This window comes from Plasmopara halstedii, assembly GCF_900000015.1.
Source record: "Plasmopara halstedii genome assembly, contig: Scaffold_526, whole genome shotgun sequence".
Lineage (NCBI taxonomy): Eukaryota > Oomycota > Peronosporomycetes > Peronosporales > Peronosporaceae > Plasmopara > Plasmopara halstedii.
The window spans coordinates 1009842-1035743 of record NW_020187446.1 but is presented as its reverse complement, the minus strand read 5'-3'; the positions used below and the strand labels follow the sequence as shown (position 1 = coordinate 1035743).

Genomic DNA, 25902 nt, shown 5'->3' with positions numbered 1-25902 from the left:
ACCAGCGAAGTGCAGCGAATCGCAATCCGCTGCCTCCAAGAGTGCTTAAGAACTTAGCCAAGGTGAATAAACTCCTCTGTTCAAAATTGTATCTGTATTTAATGGTTCAAGTTGAGGAAGAGCCGCCAATATCTAGAACCCTAGATTTTCCTAATTAATATAGTAATACCTAATTAATATAGTAAAACCTGATTAACATGCATGCAATCCTGCCACGTAGTGGCTTCTTGTTACGGTGTAGCCACACCATTGTGTGATAACCCCAACTTGTGTATTCCACATCTTTGTACGGTCACATCATCCTGTGCGGCCCGCACATCATACAAGGGTACGTGTAACCCCGTTACACTCTCCCCCATAAAATTGTGAATATCCACAATTCAAATTTAACTGTTGCCTCATACGAGGCTCGCGTATCTGTGATACCGTTACGTTCCTACGAACAACCATACACATTCTTCGCTCAGTGAGCCCTGTGTCTACGACTTGCAGAAAAACACCCAGTCTTGCTGCTAGCGAGGGCGCCCGCGGGCTAAGCACTTCTTCTTCTTCTGCACAGGGTACATCTCTGGACAGTACGTCCACGTCTACACGGGGAGCACATTTCCCAGCATGGTATGACGAGGAGGATGAGGTGCGTCAACGGCGCGACGTGAGCGCAGGCGTACACCATGTCTACTCCCCGACCTCTCGACTTCGGGAAGAAGTGGTATTATTACCAATCGCCTCGACGAGGCACAGGAGCAGCGGTTGGAGGCTGTCCAATGGACGGCTCTCATGCGCTCGCATCCACGGTCAATCCTAGACTCTCGCATAGAAACAGGCTTTCGTTTGGCAGATCCACCGACTGAAGCAAAAGACACGATCACTCAATCGTTAGGCGTCTACATAGTCATACCCATGGTCACTACGCAATCTAAGCTTGACGAAAAAAAGTTCTCCTATGCTCGCTATTTAAAGCAGCATGAAATTTCAATGGATCGGTACTGCGCTCGACTGCGAGCACAGAAAGGAGATGCTCCTGTACCAACAATGCGGACTATTTCTGTGGTCCACGTCATTGGCACAACCGCTGCAGATGGTGAGAAGCTCATCGAGCGATGGGTGCAGCGGCACCGAGAAATTCTCTTGCTGTCTACTGACAGCGAAGCTACATAGAAATGAATGTACGCGTCTAGCGCCATCTTCGATTTAAGTTTGCCAAACGCAACACGCAACGCCGACTTCCTGCGTATCGTCGCCCTGCGACAAATGGAACTATCCATCACGCTCCCGCGAGCTCTGTGGTTTCTCACACGGGTGCGTCTACGACCACAGCAACTCAGTGCCATAGTTTGAGCTCCGCTCATGACCTTTCGGCTTCCAGGGCTACTGCCAAAAAGCGCGAAGCGCACGATGACGCGAAGCGTCATGATCCTTTTGGTCATAAGCGTCCACAACGTCTGGGCAGGATTGCCGAAGTGGCACCTCAAACTCCCACGAAATATTGCGTTTGACCCTGTTCACGACGTCGACCCACACTGTGTTCCACGTGGTAGTGGACGCCACCATTCTCATCGAGAAGAGTCGGTGGCGGGCGATGACGACTTGGGTGATCGCCATCCGTGACTCGCGATGCTCTTCGAGCGTTGGGGGACAAAGGCTGTCGGATCGTAACTCCACCGAGCATCTTTCCGAGGTCGATTACCGCTGTCCGGAATACCTCGAGAGCCTGAAGCACTTTGTGCAACCGACTGTCTCACGTTGAAAGCTAACTCGCTCTGTCGGAGAGGCTCCTGGCCGTCGAGCAGACGAACACGTCACTTCGTGCTGCGGTGGAGCGTCTTGTGCCGTTGGAAACGAGACTTGTTGCACTCCGTGCTCAGAGCCAGTTGCTGGTTCAGCTTCTGGGGAGGCGAGCGCCTTTAGGCGCCACTACGGTTCCAACACTTCCGCGTTCACGTGCGCTGAATCCCGGTACAGCTTATGCAAGCCCACATAATTTTCCGGGTGGGTGCACAACCTTCTCGAAAGGAAACTCAGCATATACGAAAGGTCAAGAAACACCAGGTCCCCGCTCTTAATGTGTTCAACATTTCTTCTTCCTTTTTCGTCTGCATATTCATTCTGCATGTCTTGGCTTTCAGCCATCGCGAATGTGTCGTAAGACACTCAGTCAGATAGACAGTAAGTCTCCGACTTCTTTACGCACAGTGAAGGAGCTTGCATCAGCTAGCCGTTTGGCTATTCCTCCCCCACCAAGCCCGGAGTCATGGGTTGGCGGCGTCAGCGGGACGCGAGGATTAACAAGCCCGTTCATGTTGAACGGTGTGTAGCCGGTAGAAGAATGCAGTGCATTGTCATCATCATCGGCGCTGAGACGCCGAAGCGCTGGAACGCTATATTGCCGCTGAAAGAGTTTGCACTAAACGATTTTCGTATCGGTACCTCGACTATTCACCCGTGTGTATGACAAGATCACACGGGGTGTAGCAACTGCTGGAGGTCTCAAGAAAATATTATTTGATCGTGCCCTTGCATCCAAGTTGGCAAGCTTATCAGACGGCTACAAAACCCACGCTTTGTGGGACACGTTAATTTTTCAAAGGTTCGCATGGTTCTTGGTGGTCGAGTAAGACTTTTTTTTTCAGGCTCTGCACCCTTGAGAACCGAAGTGAAAGAGTTTCTTAGAGAATTTTTTTACGACGCGATTCTCGCGCTCAATCTGACCATCGGACTGCGGATGTTCCACTGTTGACATAATTTACTTGGTGCCCAGCACCCTGATGATTGTAGACCAAAACCTCACAGTAAAGGGTGGGTTTGCATCCGAGACAATTGACTTCGAGAGTACGTGCTGTCAAAAGACAAGATCGCCAAACAGCATCGCTGTGCCCACACCGTCGACGGTGTTCGAAACTGGAGCAAGATGAGCCATCTTGCTCAAACGGTCCACAAAGACCACAACACCGTGTTGCCCGCCAAGTCCTTCTGTAGGCCAAACACAAAGTCCATAATCATGGACTGCCAACGCACGGAGGGTACAGGTAAACTGGCCAGCGGCGCTGCCGCATTTGGAGACAGTTTTTGACACGCCACACACGTGTGCACATATGTGCTCGTCTATTTGTACAGCTTGGGTAGCAACTCACCGAGCTGTACGTCCTCTCACGACCGAGATGACCACTGAGTAGGTTGTTGTGGGCCCCGTAGAGGATACGGTATTTCATATCCTCATCGTGAGGAACCACAATTCGTGGCGTAATAGTTGAATCGGTGCTATAATACAGCAACCCGTTATTCAACGAATATCGATGTAACCGTGCGCGCAAACGCGCCGACAATTTCTGGTTTGATTTCCAAACTCTTTGCTCTGGAGAACCTGCAGCACATACTATCACCCGCATATGCGGCGCGGATCAAATATAAATGTCGACGTCACCATCGTGATATGAGCTAGCTCATAGTCCGGTCTGCGTGACAATGCATCAGCCAAAGCATTCTGCTTTCCTGGCTTATATATTTCCTTAAAAAAAATTCTGCGAAGTAGTAGAGCCACCTAGCCATCCTTTGTGAGAGGTCAGGCGACTGAGTGGCAGTGCGTAGTGACGCAGGATCTGTGTAGATCACGAGCGGCTTAGAGCCAAGCAGGTGCACCCTAAGCTTGACAAGAGTATACTTTATCGAAAGTAATTCTTTGTCGTGGACTGGGTATTTCCTCTCCGCAGCCTAAAGTTAGCGATTTTCGAACGCGATCACCCGATCTCGCCCATCGGCGTCTGCATGTGGCAGTGCACAGCCGATGGCAAGTCCGAAGCGTCACAGACGACATTAAAAGGACAATCAGGGTCTGACACCACCAGTGTTTGTGCATGAAGAAGGCTGTCTTTGACCCGGCCAAAAGCCTCCCGATGCTCTGTGTCTCAACACCATTCCGTATCCTTGTTTAGAAGATTCGACAATGGCCTTGCCATTTCCGCATAATTTCTGCGCTATATTGTGCAAGTAGATGGCGAGGCCAAGCCACTTGCAAGTTCTTTTGAATTCTTTTGACCCGGCCAGTCCATAATGGCTGTGACTTTAATGGGATCTCAGCGCTTGAAACGTTTCACCAGTGCTTCAGACCCCACAGGTTAGCCCTCATCAAGAGTCCCTCTTGTGTACAGAGGATGAATCGTTGGGCGGGTCCGAGCCTTTTTTGCTGATACGCTTTCAGTCATATGCGCTGGCAAATGTGCCAAAGCGAACCTTTTCTTTTACTCACTGAGTGGCGAGGGTAAAATGCCTAACCCGTTTTGTGGCTTCGCGTAAACGTCGTCAGACGTCCAGCTAGAGCGTCGTTCAATGCATTACTTGGGTACGTAGCAGAAGTCAAAGACATATCCAACCAATTTGTGTTGTTAAAACTCTGGTCATCTCCATGTACAGCTGCCGACGACATATTTGAAGCTGGAGCAAAGTCAAACGCCTTAGTGAAGCGCGTTCCGCTGTGCAACTCTTCTTCGTCTCATGGGACACAAGATGCAGCAAGTCATGAGTATTGGCACCACCTGTAACGGGTTACACGCACCCTTGTATGAAAGAGCGGGTCGCACATGATGGTGCGGCCGTGAATAGGTGTGGATTACGCAGATTGGTGCGGTCACACAATGGTGTGGCTACACCGTGACAAGAAGACCATACGTGGCAGGATTGCCACTAGTAATGCATATTAATTAGGTTTTACTATATTAATTCGGCATTACTATATTAATTAGGAAAACCTAAGGTTTTATATATTGGCGGCTTTTCCTCAACTAAAACAATTAAGTACAATCTCTACTTGAACAGAAGAGTTCATTTACCTTGGCTAAGGTTTCAAGTACTTTTGGAGGCAGCGGAATGCGATCCGCTGCACGCGTACTAGTTCTTGTAAAGAACTTTAGGTCGGTGGCTTTGGCTTAGCTATCTTTCAGTAATGAGCTAAGGCAGCCCCGCTGCTCTTGGAAGCACTTGTTGGTCAATTTACGCCTGAGTCGATGCGGCTGAATCTCTGTGAAGATAAAGGACTACTCCTATTTATCCCAGGGCATGCAGGACAGGCTTAATGAGCTGATGTTCCTGTTGGCCCCTGGGCGTTGAGCACCTTGCTGCGCAAGGGCCCGACGCAAATAATGCACGCCTGGAGATGCTTCGAGCTATAGATATGCTCTGCTTTACAGCAGAAGCTGTCAGCGTCGACTGCGTCTATGACGCCACCGTCGACGACGGATGATACCTTTCAACCCAGTCGGCCCAAAGTGAGCGTTAGAATCTTTGAGAGGTGAGGATGGAGTGAATTTTCTGCTCTGAGTGAAAGAGGCCGGGATGGCAATGGCATCCGCCATGCTCCCGACCAAGCAAGAGTGCGTGGTGCTAGCTATATGCTCGGGGGGCGACCGCGAGAATAGCCATTAACTTCGGTTGAAGCTGCTTCCCCTGTTTTGATGAAGCAAAAGCGTCATATCTCGTGCGATCGCGTTTACTTGCTGCCCGACAGGGTAAGAAAGAGTTGGTGGACAATATCCAAGAGCTGCGATCTCTCATTGCCGGGATAAAAGCCGATTCTCTTCCCGAGGCGGTCGCAATGACCGTCTTTATGGAGGGCCTCCGCGCTGGCATGACCAGAATATTCGTTTTCCGTGTGCATCCGGCTTCTTTCGAAGAAGCGGTGTATTTTGGCATTGAATGCCTTATTCAACTTCTCGGCACGATTTAGCTGGAATTCACACCATCAGAGCTCGTCGAGCGGACCTGAGCCAGTGAATCTCGGCTATGCTGAGAAAGAGGAGGGAGAGCTTCGAGCTGCCGTACAGCGATTAAACATCCGACGGTATTTTCTCTGTAGAGACACCCGTCACCTTCGGGCTAGTTGTCCCCCGCGCAAGGCTCGTGAAGGTTTATCAATCCAACGTCTCGCTTCTAACTAGTCTGGTATGTCGCGGGGAAACGACAAAGCCCAGTAGGCGCGAGGCGCCCGACAGGGGCAGAACTGAGTTATGTTGAGTCTCATAGAGCTAGAGGGCAGCAGGGCCAAGCCTTGAAGGGCTCCGTGCTTTGAACACGTATAAGCTGTATGCTCATGCTGCTAAGTGCATCTTCGGCGCGGAAGAAATTCTCTTTTTAGGGTGCTTCATCGGGAAGCGTGACCTTCATGCGTATTGCTCGCATTGTAAGAGCCATCTTAAAATACCTCGCCTGATGAATGCCGGTAGATCAAATATTTAACCACGACGAAGCTGAAATCATAACGTAAAAGCTTTCTCTGTGCGATGCGCACAGCAATTCCGTTTTTTCATAGCACGGTTAGTGTGGATTGGTGTCGCCAGTCTGAAGACGTCCACTTGGGAGAAATTGAGCAATTAAAACATTTTATGAAGCATGATAACCAGACGTATGTCGGAGCACAACCACTATCCATAGAGCTTAGTAAAAAGAGTCCGGTTTGACGAAGCATCAATATTTTGAGGGCATGAGAAATTAAAATGTCATTGCTTTGATCCTAGTCCACACTCAGCACAAGTGCGTAGCTCCAGCAACTCCATGCGAGGTGGTCGCACTCAAGTACAAGTATTTAAGTGTAATGAGTATAAAATCAAAGCATTTGACATCTTCATGAAGGGGCACCCTTCCGGTGTGGCTCGCATCAACATTTTCCGCAATTCCGCTACCCCTTTTAGAATTTGGCGGCTGTTGCATTGAATTCAAGTTTTTGCATCCGTACCTTGAGGATCAATTGTAATCTAATTGCGGAGATTCTTTGATCGCAGGGTGGACCTCAGCTAAGCAAAAAAAAGAGCCAGTGAGCTCTTAGCTGCCGAGCAGCTCCGTGTTCTAAAAGTTGTTCTATTTATGGCAATGTCAAACATCATTGCCGAAAGGTGACACTTGTTCTCGGTCAAGGATAAGAAGAATCAAGCTTTGACGCAGCGTCAATCGTTGAACCGACCAGGCTTGTACATAGTATAGAATGTGTGTTCGGCGGATAATGGGTACGTCTTCGCGGGTAATGTATCGCTGTGTATACTTACACACGATTGTACAGCGTAAAAACGAATTGGAGATAACCAGTGCTGTGTTAAAGTTGACAAGAGAATACGAGCTCGTTGTCGTAAGCTTAGTAATTCTTTAGGGCAGCGTTTAGTGAGAAACAAACTCAATAATGTGTTCATGTCCATTGGCATAACTCGAAATAAATCACAGCATATACACAATGTCCAAGGCTTTACGAATAAATCAACGACCCGTTTGGATTCAAAAGACCATAATGAAGAGCGTTCGCACGGTTTTACACCAGCCATAAACGCTGACGCTTCTGTTGTGTCCCAACACCATTAATAATTTAAATAGACTGAAGGGGGCTCCGTGACTTATGGTATATTTCGCACTAAAAATCAAATAGTGGGCCAGACCAACCCACTACATCAAGTAAGTGACACTGAAATATGTAGTATCACCATAAATCCGGCGGGATCTTTTTAGAAGCTACTTTTTCCAGTGAGGCATTCCAATAACGGAAATATGTCATCCCAACGACACACTTGTCCGCATCGGCGTATAGGGTGATTCAATGCATGAAGTCGAGCTCGCGAGTGTTCAATGTATCCAATCTGCCGCTTTTTGCACGAGACGGGCGACGAGATTGGCTAGTGAGTTTGCACAATGCTGCTCAAATAGCTGTATTACTCTTTCTCCATTTAGACGGATCCAGAAGTTTTGTGTCACATTTAAGATGGACAACTGCATTCATGATATAACACTGAGAGAATTTAGCTCGAAGTATCATAAACATCACACAGCTAGTTAGTAATAACAAAGGACCAAATCAAGAGTATTTTAAGGTACACCGTGCCATGTTGTTCTGCAGCACAATCATTTAGCAAATTCAAATTGTGGATGTGATCAGGTGATCCGGACTCCACCTGCAGTTAACCTTCTTACCTGTTGCGTCATCGACGAGTGAAGAAATGCTTTTATCTCTCAGTCACTTGCTTTGAGCTTTTCGCGTAAGAAGTTGCATTGGTTCGATAAAAAGGACATTCGCGTGTTGACAATATCTGGATTCAGGATCCATGTCAATCTTATTAAGAATTTCAAATTCGAAAGCTAGACCCGTGGGAGTCTATCGTAACATAATCTGACATGCATACACATATAATATTGTCCCTTGGATTTGGAATAAAGCTACGAGTTATCAAGGTGAAAAACAGTGATAATGTATCCTGACGAGTACTTAAATTAAATAGTGTTGACGGTCCAGGGTGGGCGGTCCGAGTGGTACTGAGCTGGTAGACTGACGCTATGTATTACAAAAGCTTTTATTATCATAAATATTGACCTAGAGATATTATGTACATGTTAAAGCCGATATAAACTCCTGAAATCGGCATAGAACGTGCCTGGTTATTAAAAGATAGCCGGTACCGCTCCTAGATAAAGCCTACAAATGTCAATTTGATTTATCGTCGATTCGACGACTGATGCTGATAGAATACATACTGTGAGAATAGAGCACAATATGTTGATCTAGCTGTCCTTATGGCAGCAAGACACGCTTCATAAAGCTTTGAATTATGTGGCACAATAGACATCCCAATGGTAGCTCGAGAGCCACACTTTGTTATCGAGCGCCGAGAGGTATTGCCTAGTAATATTACTACCTTAAGAAATGCTCTGCTATTACACCTTACCCAGGCGCCTTAAAAAAGCTCAACAGACACCTACAATTAAGGCGGTATTACTTTTCGTGCCCACAATCCATGGATCGACAGAATGTTCATATAGTGACGCCACGCGCTTATTATCTAGTGGATCTTTGGTGAGTCATGGACTCACCTCTGCTAGCGTTTTTGCGAAGGCATGGGGGGGGCTATAGTTAGGGTATAGTGCATATGGATACTGCGAAGTAGTTCCGTATCTCTACGACACACCCGTTCGAGCGAGATTACAGTAATATTGTAAGTATTACGGTCCAACTCTTACATCGTTGAGCACGGTCAATGCTTGTCATGATGTAATGATACTGTAGAGTCAGCAATACCACGTGACGTGTATACGATGCGGGGCAGTAAAGCCCCTCGAGTTTGTGGCGAGAAAGTTAAATGCACTCGTAGTTGGAGTAATCAAGGTAGTCCAAAAAATACAGTCATTATCTCGAGCAAGGACCCCTGGTGAAATTAAAAAAACATGTTTATGAGATATGTGTAAGAAATTGCAAGACGGTGGGATCACAAATTTTTTTAATAGTAAGCATCGTGAAAAACTGAGGTCATCATTTGTCCTGGATGAATTTGTTGTTGGAGACACTTGCAGAGCACTGAATATCATGAGCAGGACGGCATCCTTATAAATCATCCTACTCATTGCTTTTATTCTCCGACGCTCTCGAAAATTTCACCAAGAACGCTCTCCTTTAATTAAAGAGTGTGCTATAAACGTTACCCAGTCATTGAAACAAAATACTGCGTCACACGTCAATGGTCATTGTCCAAGGCAACTTTGTGACATCATAGACGTTTGGTTACATGCAAAGCATATTAATCGGATTTTGTGAGGGGGTATCACTTCACATGGTGGCGGCTTTGCCTTTGAAAGCATCGCGATTTGCTGTAAATTGAGCTTGCTTTAACCGCTAATTACCGTCGTCATGCCGATGCAACGCTGGTTTCGAGAAAGGCGCGCTGAGAACAGCACAGTCAGTTGCATTTTGTTAAGTGAGCTTGGCCAAGTTAATCAGCTGATCTTGACAGACAGTGACATCACTCTCACTGCAATGAATTTTTAAGCGCTAAGCAATGATTTATCGCGCACATTACAAAGAGGGAAATTTTACTCCACGCGTCCGCGTTGATAACGACATGGAACCTACGCTCATTCTAAGAGTAGAAAAGAAGTTTTTCGAGTAAATGGTACTATTTAAGGTATGGTATAGATTTGAGATATATGCTAGCTCGGATTGATACCACTATCTACAATATAATACCCTGCGTAATACATCGTATGCATCCAGCAGCAAAGTACGTACAAGCCACTTCTTTGGCGAGTCTCTCATTCCTTTCGTGCCATGATAGCTCATCATTGTTATCTTTTGTACTTATAAAGCTTCGCTTCAAATTTTGAGAGACCCTAAAGGCAGTGTGACAAAAGTGCTAGTCGTACAACTGGTTCGTTACCGCCTTACCAAAAGCTGTACAGCAGCGCAAATTCCCCGTCTACGAAAAATCCCCATGACCGTGGCATTCTCTATGTTCTCTATGGTCCATCTAACTCTGAACTAGCTCCTCACTCCGTGTTTGGACACTGCAGTAAAGGGTGTTGCAATAACCCGCTGTGGATCACATGGCAACATCCAGCTAGTTATCAGTGCGATAGACTAAGATCAGCAAACCCAAGTTGCTCGTCTAATTGCAGTCACTTTAATGCAGACGCTTAGACTAGATCACGTTGTGATTATGGTTTCGATTCATGTAAGGACGCCGTTGCACGGCAGCAGAGCCCTTACTTGCCAATTCATACAAATCTAAAGCTCAAACCGTGAGTGCTCGAACGCTGCTCTGAGAGTGCTTTCTCGCTCTACAGCTCACCATTCCGCAGAAGTGCTGATCGTGCCTGGAGCGGCTGGGTGATCATCACTCTTTATAATGTACTGTCGCACTAAGAAGTTGCCAAAAGTTCGGACAGCAACAAACTAAATTTGCGCACTGATATAAGAAGGCATGCTACTTTACTCATCTAACCGGCCTTACAAGCCAGATTCAGTTAAGCAGACCGCCGACATAAGCATCATCGTTAAATGCTTGGTGATGTAAAGTGCAAAGCACGGCGTAAACGTCGAAATGAACGCAATTTTGTGCTGCAAGTAACCTTGCTAATCTGCATGAGCCTGATGGTACAGCTACCCGCCAGAAATACAGCTTAAACTAAGGCCGTGCTCTACCCGCTAGCTCAAAAGGCGTTCCGCGGCACCCCCGTATTTTCTTTTCAAAGACAAAGAGGGCGGAGAATGACTCTCGCGGCTGGTAAATTGGGTTATGGCGGCGCGTTGTCTTGTCCCAAGGATCTCGGCGTGCGGCCAATACTGACACGAGCTATTACTCCTGCGAGTTGTAACGGGGGTTTCACGTGCCCTGGTTTTAAAGGTGTGGTCACGCAAGATGGTGTGACCACAGCTACACTTAAACAAGAAGTCAGTACGTGGCTGGAACAGCCAGTAGTTATACATTGACTTAGGGTTTACTATATAGATAGGAAGCCTACAGATTTGCATTTACGCAGCTTTGTCGCAAATAAAACCGAGAAATACAGTCTACGATTTATAACAAAAAAATTATTTGCCTTGGGTTAAGGTTGTAATTACTTTTGGAGTAAGTGGATTGAGATCCGCTATACTCGTACTGATTCTAAGTATAAAGTTGAGATCAACGAAGATCACCATCCTTAACCAAGCTTCCTCCAAGCGAAAGAGCTACGGCAGCCCCGCTGCACTTGGTATCATTGGATGTCAATCTTCACCTAAGTCGTTACGATTGGCTTTCTGTGAGGATGCAGCAATTCTCTTATTTGCGCCAGGGCATGCAGGACGGGCTTAAAAAGCTGATATCGCTGCTTTGCCCTGAGGGCGCGTCTAACACATCGCTTCGCTAGGTCCTGAAGCGATCAGCGCGCGCCTACAAGCGTTTTCAAGATATGTGAATTCTCTGCTAGAGCACCTACAGCAGAAGATGTCGGCGTCGAATACGTTCATGACACCACCGTCGATGACGGATGACTCCCTTAGACCCAAGCCGCTCATTGTGAGTGTTAGACCCACGGCAAGGAAGGAGAAAATCTCCTCATTTCGGTGAGAGGTCGAGATGGCCAGGACGTCCGCCATACTCCACACCGAGCAACAGTGCGTGGCGCTAGCTATCTCCAAATCGGTTGTCGAGCGCAAAAATAGTCACTGACGTTCGGCACTTTGGCCGAAGTGGCGTTTCCCTCCTGTAAGGAGCTGAAGCTGCAGCTGTTACAAGTGTTCTCGCCGCCTAACCAATCATATTGCGTGCGATCGCATTTCCTTGCCGTTCGACAGGGCAAGAAGGAATTAACGGACTTTGTTCAAGAGTTTGTATTGCAGCGAAGCTGCCGTAGCCCTTTGCTTAGAGGAAGCTAAGCTAAAGTTACCGACCTTATGTTCTATATCAGAACCAGTACGAGTGTAGCGGGTCGCAATCCGTTACCTCCAAGAGTTCTTAAAACCTTAAGCAAGGCAAAGGCGCTCTTCCATTCAAAATTGAAATTGCATTCAGTTGTTTTACCTACAGCAGAGCCGACAGTTACTAAATCCTTTGTTTTCCTACAAAAAATAGTTAAAATATGCATAAATACTGGCAGTCCTGCCTCGTAGTGGTTTCTTAATACGGTGTAGCCACACCATTATGTGATTACTTTAACTTGTGTAATCCACACCTTTGTACGGTCACGCCATCTTATGTGATCCATCCTTTAATTCAAGGATACGTGTAATTCCGTTACACTCTTCCCCATCAAAATTATGAATGCCCATAACTGTCGCCTCAAACGAGGCTCGCGTGTCTGAGTCACCTTTACGTCCCCAAGACCGTTTTCAAACATTCACCGCTCAATGATCCCTGTGTCTCTGGCACGCAAAACATCCAGCCTAGTTAGCTCCAAGGGCGCCCCCGGGCAGAGCTCTTCTTCGTCTTTTACACGGGGAGCATCTCCGGACAGTACGTCCGCGGCTTCACGGGAAGCACATCCCAAGCTCTCGGAAATCGAGTGCCACACACCGCGCCCGCCTTGGGCGACGCAATTTTTCGTCGAAGATTCAAAGTAAGTCGACAATGAGGTGCATACTCATCTCATATTATAGGAAGACGAGGAGGGCGAGGTGCGCCAACGCCGCGGCGTAAGCCCAGCTCGAAACTTGCGGACACCGATTCCGTTCTCCGAGCTCCCGACTTCTGGGGAAGTGGTATTAGTCGCATCGATGAGGCACAGGAGCAGCAGTTGGAGGCTGCCCACAGGGCGGCTCTCATGGAGTCGTGTCCACATTAGGTCCTAGACCCTCGTGTGGGATACGGCTTCCGCTCGGTGGATCCCACTACTGAAGCAAAAGGCGCGATCACTCGATTGTTAGGCGCCTTTGTAGTCGGGCCCCCGGCCACTACGCAAGCTGAGCTTGACCAGACGAAAGATCTCCGAGGGGTATTACTAATTGCTCATGTGAGCGAATGATATTTCGCTAAAAGCGGTGGGTGGCCGGTGATGCTCCAAGGTCTGTCAAATGCACTAGCAACATTTAATTTTCTTGAGACGCAGTTATTCAGGGCCCGCCGAGCATATGCACAGACATACTTCGACGACATCCTTGCCCACAGTCGTGCAAAGCACGGGAGAAGGGATGAAGAGAACCACATCGTCCATTTAAAAGCGTTGCCCAATTGCAAGCGCACGAAGAAGCTGTATGCTAACGCAAATTAGTGCAACTACGTGGCCTAACAGATTCATTACTTGGGTACATCATTGGGAAATGTGGCCTTCGAGCAAATCCCGCTAATGTCAAGGCCATAGTAACTGGCCAGAAATCCAAAAGAACTTGCGCAAGTGGCTTGACCTCGCTAACTACTTGTACAAGTACAGCGAGGACTAAGCAGAAAATACACGGCCATTGTCGATTAATATTATAGAGGATACGGAATAGTGTTGAAACATCGAGCATCGAAAGGCTTTTGACAAGGTCAACAACAGCCTCCTTCATGCGCCAATACTGGCGTTACCAGACCCTTCTCTTTTTTATCGTCATCTGTGTTGCTTCAAATTTAGCCATCGGCTATGTACTGCTACAAGCAGACGCCGAGGGGCAAGATCGAATGATTGCGTTCGAATATTACCAGCTCAAGGCTGCAGAGAAGAATTTGCCCAGTTTACGACAAGGAACTACTTGCGGTATAGTATGCACTTGTCAAATTTAAAGATCACCTGTGTGGCTCCAAGCCGTTCGTGATCTACATAGATCATGCATCACTACGTACTGCGACTCAGTCGCCTCATTTCTTGCAGAGGGTGGCCAGGTAGCTCTACTACTTTGCAGAAGATGAATTAAAAAGGAGGTAAAAGCCAGGAAAGCAGAATGCTTTGGATGATGCGTTGTCATGCAGACTAGACTATGAGATAGCTCATATCACGATGGTGACGTCGACATTTGAATTTGATCCGCGTCGCATACGCGGGTGATAGTATGTGCTGCAGGTTCTCCAGGGCAAAGAATTTGAAAATCAAACCAGAAATTATCGGCGCGTTTGCGAGCGCTTTTACATCGATATTCATTGAATAACGGGCTGCTGTATTATAACACCAATTAATGGGATACGCCACGAATTGTGGCTCCTCACGATAAGGATTTGAAATACCGCATCCTCTGCGAGGCCCACAACACCTCACTCAGTAGTCATATCGGTCGTCAGAACGTACAGCTCGGTGAGTTGCTACCCAAGCTCAACAAATGGACGAGCAAATACGTGTGCGCGTGTGAGACGTGTCAGAGGCTGAAATTCTCTCCAAATGCGGCGGCACCGCTCGCCAGTTTTCTGGTACCCTCCGGGTGGTGGCAGCCCATGATTATGGACTTTGTGTTTGGCCTGCCAAAGAACTCGGCGGGCAATACGGTGTGGTGGTCTTTGTGGACCACTTGTGCAAGATGGCTTTTCTTGCTCCAATTTCGAACACCATCGACGGTGTGGCCACAGCGACGCTGTTTGTTGATCATGTCTTTTGACAGCATGATCTCCCAGAGTCAATTGTCTTGGCTAGAAACCCACCCTTCACTGTGAAGTTTTGACAAGTATCAGGGTGCTGGGCACCAAGTTGATTATATCAACAGTGGAACATCCGCAGACCGATGGTCAGACCGAGCGCGTAAATCGCGTCGTTGAAGACGTTCTTCGCAGCGTTTGCGCTGAGACGCCGAAGCGCTGTATGCCGCTGGTAGAGTTTGCTCTAAACAATGCAGTGCATTCTTCTACCAGCTACACACCGTTGTACGTGAACGGGCTTGCTGATCTTCGTGTCCCGCTGACACCGCCATCCCATGGCTCAGGGCTTGGTGGGGGAAAAGCCGAACGACTAGCTGATGTAAGCCCCTTCACTATCCGTAAAGAAGTAAGTGACTTCCATTCGACTGAGTGCCCTACGACACGATCGCGATGCGATGGCTAAAAGCCAAGACATGCAAAAAACATGCAGATGGAAGAAGCATAAGAAATGTTGAAAACTTTGAGGTTAGTGACCTGGTTTTATTAGATGCTAATAATCTTCCTACACATGCGGTCGCTGTCATCTTCAAGATAAAGCTCCGTCCAGGGCTTATTGATTCTTTGAAGGTCGTGGCCAAGCGAGTCCTTTCGTTCACGCTGAAACTACCGAAAAGGATGCGCACCCAACCAATAGTTTATGTGGTCTTGCTTAAGCCGTACCGGGATTTGGCGCAAGGGAAAGCCGAAGTGTTAGCGCCGGGTTGTTGCCAAAGGCGCTCGGCCACCCAGAAGCTGAACCAGCAACTGGTTCTGAGCACGAAGAGCAACATGTTCCGATTCCAACGGCGCAAGGCGCTCCACCGCCGCACGAAGTGATGTATTCGTCTACTCGACGGCTAGGATCCGCTTCGACAGAGCGCGTTAGTTCTCGAAGTGGGCAGTCGGTGCACAAAGTGCTTCAGACTTTCGAGGTGTTCCACGCAGCAGTACAGTATGCGACATCGGCCAGATGCGCGGCAGAGTGCCAATGATGATGGACTTTGTCCTTTAATGCTCGAGGAGCATCGCGAGTCACCAGACAACGATTGACCAAGTCGTCATCGCCCGCTGCTGACTCTTCTCGATGAGAACAGTGGCGTCCACTACCACGTGGAACGCCTTGTGGTTCGACGTCGTCAACAGGGCTGAACGCAATATTTTGTGAAGTGGCGGGGATACCCATAATTCAAAGAGCTTGTGGGAGTTTGAGGTGCCACTTCGGCAAGCCTATTCAGACGTTGTGGACGCTTATGACCAAACGGATCATGACGCTTCGCGTCGTCGTGCGCCTGCGCTTCTCGGCAGTAGCCTGGGAAGCTGAAGTGCCATAAGCTGAGCGCAAGCCATAACCCTGAGCCGGTGTTGTCGTAGACTTATCCGTGTGAGAAATCACAGAGCTCGCGGGAGCGTGATGGATGATTCAATGTGTCGCAAGATGAGAATACGCAGAAAGTTGGCGTTGTGCCTTGAGTTTGGCAAATTGAAATCTAAGATGGCGTTTTACGCGTGCGTGCACCACTTTGTGGTCAACTGTGAGTTGTACAGCGAGGAAAGTTTCCGGTGTTGCTACACCCATCACTCAAAGAACTCATCGTCATCTGCAGCGGTTTCGCCAGGGGCGATCGCCACAGTAATCTTCCGCTTCGCGGGTACAGGAGCGCCTCCTATTTGAGCACGAAGTCGAGTTCGGTACGTATCCCTTGGGATTTCTTCAGAAACCAAGGAACGAGTTCAGAGAGCCTTTCGTTCGTCAAGCTTAGATTGTGTAGTGGCCAGGGGCCCGATCACGTAGACGCCCAACGATCGAGTGATCGCGTTTTTTTCATCTGTAGCAGAATCCGCTTGGCGGAAGCCGTATTCCACACGAGAGTCAAGGACCGACCGTGAATGCGCGCGCATGAGAGCCGCCCTGCAGGCAGCATCCAGCTGCTGCTTCTATGCCCTTTCGAGGTCATTGGTAATGACACCGCTTTCCCCGGAAGTCAACAGTTCGGGGAACGGATGTGGCGTCCGCAAGGTTCGAGCAAGACTCATGTCGCGCCGCTGGGGCACCTCGCCCTATTCTTTTTCCCATCCAGGAATTGGTGTATCCGACTCGTAGTTGGTTTCCACCAAATCCTCAACGAGGTAATCCATCACCCGTGGTGTGCGCGGTCGAGGTTAGACATCGCGTCTGTGTTGCTGGTTGAGCGACCCTGTCGCTGACAATGCGCTGCGCGATACTCGGTTACCGAGAGCTTGGGCTGCGCTTCTCATGAAACCGCGGGCGTGCTGTCCGAAATTGCACCATGTGTAGGAGACAAAGAAGGGCCCTGCCCACCAGCGTTTTGGAGCCAGCGAGGCTAAGTGTCGTCCGTGTCCTCGACACAAGGCTAATTAAGCAGAGAGTCTGTAAATAAAATCCTGATGATGTTGTACACGCAAGCGTCGTTCGAGGCGACAATTGAATTTGAACTGTAGGTGTTCACAATCTTGATGGGAGAGAGTGTGACGAAATTTCACGGGCCCTGGTACGAAGCGTGTGGGTCACCCAAGATGATGATACCACAGCTACACTTAAACAAGAAGTCAGTACGTGGCTGGACTGCCAGTAGTCATACATTGAAATTGGTTTTGCTATATAGATAGGAAACTTACAGACTTAGTAATAGGCGGCTTTGCCGCAAATGAAACCGAGAAAAACTGAAGTGGGGCTGCCGTAGCTATGCGCTTAGAGGAAGCCTAAGTTAGGTCACCGACCTTTCGTTCAAAACTTAGAGCAAGTACGAGTTTAGCGGATCGCAATCCGCTTACTCCAAGAGTAGTTACAACCTTAACCCAAGGCTAATGGACTCTTCCGTTTAAATCCAAAACTGACTTTTATTTATATTTATCTGCGGCAAAGCCGCCTAATTTTAAATGCATAGATTTTCCGAAATATGTATAGAAAAATCTAAATACATGTATAATTACTGGCTATCCAGCCCCGTACCGTATTCTTGTTTGGGTGTGGTCACACCATGCACATCTCATGTGGCACACACCCCTGTTACCAGGGTATGTGTAACCCCGTTACAGATACAGTCTTCGCTTCGATCAGAAGCGTTATTTGCCCAGGGTTAAGGTTGTAATCACTCTTGGAGTAAGCGGATTGCGACCCGCTACACTCGTACTGGTTCTAAGTATAGAACGAAGGTCAACGAAGGTCAACGAAGGTAACCAACTTAAACCAAGCTTCCTTTAAGCAAAAGAGCTTCGGCAGCCCCGCTCAATGAGCTCTCTGGCCTGCGCAATCGTGCTGATTGACTTTAGGCACCGCGAACAGTCAAGAACCCGATCGCTGCTCTTAAGCTGACGTTAGCTAAATTGGAGAGGATGACTGAGACTTATTTTGAAATTAATAGAATGCTTTGCATCTGAACAACTCGTAGGAGCAAAAATCATAGTGTTTTTTTCGCAAGCCACGTAGAAAACAGGATGCAGTCGATTTCTCGTCGGAATAGTCAGAGAGTTTTGATCATTTCTTAATTACAATCATGATTGGTCTGATGTATCGAGGTTGCAACTTTACTGTAGACACTGTGTGTGTATGCAGATAAATAACGATTGGTAAAACCTTTACTCTCTACGTTATCAAATGTGCTTTGTCTGACTCTGGAACCTGCATATTTGTTTTGTACAGCCTGGCTGTCAGCCATGGTGCCGCGCACTAGACGCATGGTGCTTAATCTCGGCGAGAAAAATGTCTCAAATTGATACGAAGTTCATCCGGACCGACATTAGCAAGCAAATTTATTCTTTCCCCCCACGACTGGAGCCATTTTGTGGCGTATCAAAAAGATTGAGGTAAACCCCGCAACGACGGCGTACTTAGATGGTTATAATCGCAACCCTGGCGCATGTGGACTACATAGAATAGCAAAGCTGGAATGATAATGATCGTCATATCGATATGTGTCGAATTGGTTCTAACAAATGTACGAGCTATTTCGTGAGCCAATCTGAACCCATTTTTACAGCACTTGGAATTTTAAAGCCATTGCTAATGCCAAAAATTGTGCGTCACGACGAGATTCTCAGTGCAAGATCTCGAGCAACACAAAATAATGCAGAAAAGATTAGCAGTATAGATACAACGTGGTGTTTATCATGATTTTACAATAACTATCGCTGCATTAGTTACAGCAGGTGGGTTCTGGATGTAATTAATGTAAAAATTTGAGCCTTTTTAATCGTTTAGCCTAAAATTAGACGTCGTTGACTGGTAAGGAAAACAAACACATTGATGGCGCAAGGCAATGGATACCTGAAGAAAGGCAAGAAGAACGTCAAGAATATCGGATCAAAGCCCTCTAAAAAAGCCGTGAGCTATTCACACAAGAAATCTGCTGCTAAGTTTACTAAGAAAGGCAGTACGTTTTGTAATGCGTTTGGAGTCAAACTTACTTTTAGCTCATTCTGCGGTATTTGATTTAGACCCAACGATCGAGATCCGGCGCGGCTGTAGCGGTATGAAAAACCATGGAAGCAAGGCTGTGACGGGTTTCATCAACCAAAACTTAGAGAACATTATGGCTAGTCGCGTGTTGCAGGCCGGTACGACACTTGCACTTAGGGACGTTAAGGCACACGGTAAAGAACGATTGAAGGAGATCAACCAGCAAGCACGCACGAAGAAGAAGAGCCGCGTAGCACAGAAGCTGGCAGCATTAGAGCGGTCAATCAAGGATCAAGAAGAGGGTAGTACTAGGCACAAGCGCCCCACGGCTGCAGCTGTTGTGTCGCAGTCTTAAAATTTAATAGTACCGCACGAGTTGGTATGGAACTTTACTTATTATTTCTGAAATCTTTCAATTTCTGCTGCTACAATTGGTGACATTGGTGGTGTGACGTTCCACGCTGCATGCTCATCTATCGATGCAGAAACTGTCTCCTTCGCAATTGTAGTAGCGACAGCGATTGCAGAGGGAGAAGAAGGCGTGGGTCCTGCTGATGTGTTTCGCTGTTTTTTCTTGCCTTTAAACGTGGTCGAGTTAGGAAACAAATGCAAGAGAAGCTCATCTGTGATACTGAAAAGCAGGTTTTTGACAAACACTTCGTGCTGCAGAAATTCGTGCAACTTAAGTGCTGCATTCTCACAGGCCGTATCACCAAAAAGTGACAGCGCTTTTGATGGAAAACTAGCAAGAATAGCTTCAAGACATTCCTTACGAAGCACTTGAATGTCGGGCTCAGGTGTTGGGACCACGTCAGTTTTGGTTGGAAAAATGTACAATCGCAAGTCACCTATCCAACCGGAGAGTTTCTTCGGGTCAGTGAATGAAAGGAATTGCCGTTCCAGCATCCGAAAATGCGAAGCATTAAGAAATGCCTTAATAAAGGACCGAGTCATTGAAAACAGCTGACGACGCACTAAGCCGATGCCGTCAAATTCTAAAAGTTCACCTAATACGGCAAACAAACTCACTTCAATTTTTTGCAAGACGCGCATCTTCGTTTCCTTAGAGTTAGAGTCCGGCGCAATCCATCGCCCTTTCTTCCACTTGCCATTTTCTACCAGCACGTTCGCAGCACCAATCAAGCCACTACTAGCACCGTCATTTACAATACCAAGCGTCCCAGTCCCAGCAAGAGAAGAATGAAGCCCGTTATTTGTTTCATAATTATACATCGATGAATTACTGGCTGCAAGTGGTGTGGCATATGCGTTCTCAAGTAAAAGAAATTTTTGCACCACGGAACTTTGACAAAGTGTATCACACGCCAATAATTGCTGTAAGAACTGTTTTATAACGTGTAGCCGCTGGTCATAAGTTAGGGCAGCAGTAGATACAGTCTTTAACGATGGCTGAATAGATACCATTTCCATGTAATCAACACCTTTTAAATGACACGCCCGGCACCCGACTCCATATTTTTTCTCTTGTTTCTTCAGCTTGTTCTTCAAATCTTTTTCCAGCACCTCGAAGTCGTGAAACGTCTTAACTACGCTCCAAGCATACTTTGTGTCATCCTTTACCTTGACTGTGATCTCAAACTTATTGCTCCCAACGGGGCTGACGTGAGGGCTCGAAGGACTTGAAGACGGCTGAGATGATTTAGAATTTCCGAGTTTGCCTCCGCTCGGTGCGTGGTGAGGGCTGTTGTTCACAATTCCATTCGAGCTGGAGTATATTTCAACGTCACGCTCCTTGATCAAGTACTTGCCCACATTAGCATCAATACGTAGCTTGTACTTGTTAACGAGGCGGTCGTAGCAAGTGCCACAAACACTTGCCTTCTTTGATGTTTCTAATGGTGGCGGATACACCACAAAAGCGTAATAATTCAAACAGGAGGAGCACACACGTTGGCGACAGGTTTTACATGTCTTCACACTAGACTGAAGAGATGGAAGCAATTTGAGGCAGCGAAAGCACAAATTTTCGTCATCATCCTCCTCATTGTCGTACAAGGTCGGTGAGTCATTATCTGCAGACAATCCTATCGACGGTGATTGAACCTCGACATTTACGCTTCGATTGGACACCCCTCGACGCAACGACGGAATAGCTGCGCGAGCCTTGGTAAACGCCGACATTTTCGCCGATATTTGATACGATTCGTCCAAGTCAATCGTTCCAACTGGGCCGTCGGGTGTCTTTCTATCGAAACTTTTTGAGTGTCTGCTTCGCATTGCCATCTTTGCAATGTTTTCCATGTCTTTTTTCGTGTCAAATTTCAGTGCGTTAAAGCGTTGTTTAAGCTTTCTTGCCCGGCCTATTCCGTTAGGGACCGTTGATGAAGATAACGGGGAGGACACATTGAAAGTGCTAGGCGATGATGGTGGGGATGCCAGCGTCAGAACAGGAGGCAGTTGACACCTTTGACGGATCCATTGTCGCCGGCGAACTAGATCGAACTTTTTTTCTTTTTCGTGAAAATTATCCTCAAAAGTTTTGGCATATTCCCAAGAAGACTTTAGCGTATCAGAGTCTGTCGATTCTCCAGCATCCTCTTCAGCAATTTCGAGGGTCCAGTCGCCTTCCCAAATCCACTCTGATGATGGCAATTTATTGCACCGTTTGTCAGTGCCTTTAATCCATCCATTCATCGGAACATAGCGCTCAGTCTCCCATACTCGCTCCAATACACGGACAGGAGCACTTGGAGAAGTAAGACCATGAAGTAGCCACCGGTTTGAGGGCAAATTATCGAGGTTTTGGCCTTTCTCTCCAAGGACAAGAGGCATATCGAAATATACTTTAAACTTATCGAGTTGAGAAAGAGTTTGTACCACCGCCTCCATACGCCGAGAATCAAATAATAGAGCGGAGCTGTCGTAAAATATATCCGTGACGTAGCTGTGGGCATATGCCTCGGCGCAAAAAGTGCCAAGTGACCCTTTTCCCAAAGCCACCAGTAACCATTGCACTCCACGGGTCGAAATGAAAGACTCGCTCGATCTGCAATCTGGACACTGAGACGCTACGAATCGCCAGTGCTCGTTAAAAGAATCAGCTCCAGGTCTGTCTTGGGCAAGAAATTCCCAATAATACTGACTGTCATCTGAATCTCCATCGGATTCACTAGCTGTATTCGTGTCAATGCTGTCACAAAATGGTGATGTTTGCTCGACTTGACTTTTTTCTAAAGAAGCGAGGTAATTTACATTAGGAGAATTCGGAGGAGTTGCCGGCTCTTCGTTCCCAATCTCGTCGTCAAAACTTAATTTCGAATTACGGTTGCGAAAGCCAAGCATAAATACACTTTCCATCGCAAAGAGAAGATCGTAAAGCTCGCGTGAGCGTACTGAATTTCGCATTTCAGGACATTCGTCGTACATTTTCGTATAGTTTGCGACTGCTTTCTCAAAATGCGAAATCACGCGATCTCGCGCCAAATTTACCTTGGCCGTTGGCGTAGCTGCTGCTCCGTCATAACTCATTGGACTTAACAGAGAATTTACCGATCCTGTTACGTCCAAATTGTTTTGGCCACCTGCAGTTGTCCCCATGCCATCATCATAAAAAGTGACCGGCGAGTTGCTACCTGACTCGCCTCGTTTCCACGCCTTTTGAAGCAGCTGACCAGGCTTTCGGATCATTCGAGCTGCAGCACCAGCTCCCGAGCTCAGAGGTGGCGCACACGTGGGGTCCAATTGCTGACCGCCAAGAGTGCGAAAACGCCTCTTTACTTTGCCAAGCGACACATTTAATGTCGAGCCAATATTGGCCTTGGCGTGTTTTAAATCATCCATATGTGCGCTGATACGGCTATTGTCGGTGCTAATTTTTTGTGATAATGAGATAAATCCACGAGGGTCTATCATTTTTGCCGCCTTGGCAACATTTACCCGATCGTCAAGCGTAAACATGGAAGTCATCGCCTTCCGGTCACTTGACAATCCATTTGAATTGGCAGAAAGAACGGGATTACCAAACGCGAACAGATTGTTGCCATCTGTCCAATCTTCTGCATCGAATACCATCTCCGCTGCGCCTGCAGCACCTGCAGCAGCGGAGGACGCTGCACTTGCTACTGCGTCGACCACTGCTTGAAACGCTGCTTCAGCCTGTTCGCTACTCCGTTTGCTGGCTTTGTATAAAAAACTAGACGTTGATCGCAATTTATTTAGCGTCAAAGATGGCACTCCGACTCCATTTCCCGATGAAGGGGCAGTGGGCGACAGAGACTCATGTCCATTTTTGTCATCAACAAACGATTGTAAGCACGACAAAACGATCTCGTTAGAATATCGTGGTTGAGAGTACTCGGACAAAGGCTTTAAAATCTTAAACGCCGTAACTTCTCGCAGCAAATTCGTTGCAATAGAAACAAACACGTTCGCACTGTGTAGTTGTCCAAGCTGCGGCTTTAACTGGGTCAGCAACTGCGTCGCGACATGTCGTAGATAAGCTGACTCTGCAGTGTCGCTTCCATATTTTTGACCACCAGAGTGTCCCACTTTTGGCACATTCATTTCTGCACAACCTGGATGAACAAAAGGTGATCGTTGTACAAATGCCGTCACATATTCTTGACGCTTGAGCAGATTCCCGTCATTCTCATCACCTTCAAAGACCGCAGGGTACTCGTCAGCTAGTTGCGCATAAGCTTCTCGAAACCATCCCAAGTGCAGCCTCAGGAGCTCAAAACTCTTTGCTAGCATCGTCAGCGCCTGAGAAGAATCAATCTCCAAAACTCGAGATACGACAGCACCCAGCAAATCGGCGAGAAGAAATCTGACATCGTTTGGAAACTCATCGTTCAGTGAGATGAATTGAAACCAGTCAGTTATATAATTTTTCACAATTGATTGCACTAAAGCGGCAACTTCGTCGCAGATCTCAGGTGGTAAGCTCCATGAAGTTCGCAAATGAGCCACAATAGGAAGTCTCTTAAGTACTCGCAGCTGAAAGCCAGCGTCAGTCATAAAGCCCACTGAATTGGGAGGAGAGAGCGCGGAATCGACGGCTGTACCACTACTTTTATGGTGAACTCCGCTGTGATTGCCACTGCTACCACGGTTCCGATATCTAGTGTAATACTTAAACTTAAGCAAAGCTTGATCTAATAGCTCTTGCTCCTTTTGCAGTTGGTAAGAGCGCAGCACCCACCAGAAGCTCCCGCTGCCCATGACCAGTAACAATGTTTGCGCTAAACGCGTTATTGTCCACCAGATTGCGTTCGTCAGTAACAGAAATGCCCATAGATAGCGCACACTTAAAAGCAGCACCATAAGTGCTAGCAACCAGTAAACCAACCGCATTGAAATGCAGAAAGTGATGGTCTAAACAGAAAAAGGGTGCGGAATCGATCACGTCGCGCAAACCGAGAATAGTAGTCAGCCCAGATAAAGGGAGGGTAGTGAGCCTTTACGGCATACACTTGAAATCTTGCAATCAGATGTAGAAAGGCGTGCGAGCAGAAGATGAATACGTGCACGCGTGGAAGATGGTGTGACAAGTTATACGCTGAGTCTAAATTAAGATAAATAGTTAATGTGACTCACAGAAAATTTGTGGAGACCACATCCAATATGCATCTGTGGCGGATAAAACTTTAGCTAGCATGTGGCGCCGATCGAGTTTGCTGGTGCGCGGCAGTAGCAGAATTTTAGAAAAGACTTCGACGCATATATCCGCGCTTTCAACAGCCACTTCGCCATCCGTGAACGCTGTGGACTCTTCATCTGCTGTGTGGTCGCATGACAAAAAGCGTACGGGTCTTCTGGCTGTCAAAATTGGCATGATGCCCGTCTGGGACCACTTTGGCTACCGACACAACTGCACAGTATTGCAGGTGGAAGAATGCCAGGTGACGCAAGTCAAAACGGCAGATATTCATGGATTTAATGCACTGCAACTTGGTGTTGGATTGCGAAAACCAAAAAATCTCTCCAAGCCAGTACTGGGTCACCTGGCTAATGCAGGAGTACCAGCAAAGCGTCAGTTGCAAGAGTTCCGCGTATCGGGGGACGCGCTACTTCCACTGGGTACGACCCTTTCTGCACTTCATTTTAGTGCTGGGCAGTACGTCGATGTGTGCGGTATCAGCAAAGGCAAAGGCTTTCAGGGTGTTATGAAGCTGCACAACTTTGCGGGTCAACCGGCCTCGCATGGTAATTCGAAAACGCAACGTCATATGGGCTCAACTGGACAATGCCAGGATCCCGGTAAGGTATTTAAGGGCAAAAAGATGCCTGGACGCATGGGTGGTAAGCGTGTCACGCGTGATAACCTTTGGATCGCAAAAATCGACGTAATTCGCAACCTCATCTATGTAAAAGGCAGTGTACCTGGGAATAATGGTGGCATTGTTCGCGTTACAGATGCGCGGAAGAAAAAGATGAACCCGTCACCTCCCTACCCAACTTTCGTGCTCGCTGAAGGGGAGGCACTGCCAATGGAGGTGCTTGCACCACATGGAGATGTTGATCCGTACCACTACGATGATAAGTAATACATTCGCCGTAACTTTAATCGTCCAATCTACGATTCAAGTAAGCATGTGACGTTATGATAGGATTTGAGTTTGCTTGTATTAATGATTTCGTCTCTGCTTATAGTTTTGCTATGAAAGTATCTAAATGCAACATCCACGGATGGTGGCCCAACTTCAGGTGCTAGACCTTTCACTGAGATACCTGACG

General features: G+C 47.4%; 5 protein-coding genes across 5 annotated transcripts; 3 read left to right on the top strand and 2 right to left on the bottom strand.

Moving 5' to 3' along the window:
• Positions 1-6269: 6269 nt before the first annotated feature.
• PHALS_11252 (uncharacterized protein) lies at positions 6270-6739 on the top strand (the record flags this gene model as incomplete). The annotated part of the gene is made up of 3 exons (XM_024726813.1): positions 6270-6440; positions 6515-6567; positions 6619-6739. 3 exons carry the CDS (start codon positions 6270-6272, stop codon positions 6737-6739), a joined length of 345 nt encoding a protein of 114 aa, XP_024577452.1.
• Positions 6740-6929: 190 nt separating this feature from the next.
• On the bottom strand, positions 6930-7298 carry PHALS_11251 (uncharacterized protein; the record flags this gene model as incomplete). Its single annotated transcript, XM_024726812.1, has 1 exon — positions 6930-7298. One exon carries the CDS (start codon positions 7296-7298, stop codon positions 6930-6932), a length of 369 nt encoding a protein of 122 aa, XP_024577451.1.
• An 11755-nt stretch (positions 7299-19053) lies between these two features.
• Positions 19054-19561, top strand: PHALS_11250 (uncharacterized protein; the record flags this gene model as incomplete). Its single annotated transcript, XM_024726811.1, has 2 exons — positions 19054-19180; positions 19245-19561. 2 exons carry the CDS (start codon positions 19054-19056, stop codon positions 19559-19561), a joined length of 444 nt encoding a protein of 147 aa, XP_024577450.1.
• A 41-nt stretch (positions 19562-19602) lies between these two features.
• PHALS_11249 (tectonin beta-propeller repeat-containing) lies at positions 19603-24519 on the bottom strand (the record flags this gene model as incomplete). Its single annotated transcript, XM_024726810.1, has 1 exon — positions 19603-24519. One exon carries the CDS (start codon positions 24517-24519, stop codon positions 19603-19605), a length of 4917 nt encoding a protein of 1638 aa, XP_024577449.1.
• Positions 24520-24821: 302 nt separating this feature from the next.
• PHALS_11248 (50s ribosomal protein l3) lies at positions 24822-25602 on the top strand (the record flags this gene model as incomplete). Its single annotated transcript, XM_024726809.1, has 2 exons — positions 24822-25511; positions 25582-25602. 2 exons carry the CDS (start codon positions 24822-24824, stop codon positions 25600-25602), a joined length of 711 nt encoding a protein of 236 aa, XP_024577448.1.
• Positions 25603-25902: the final 300 nt, after the last annotated feature.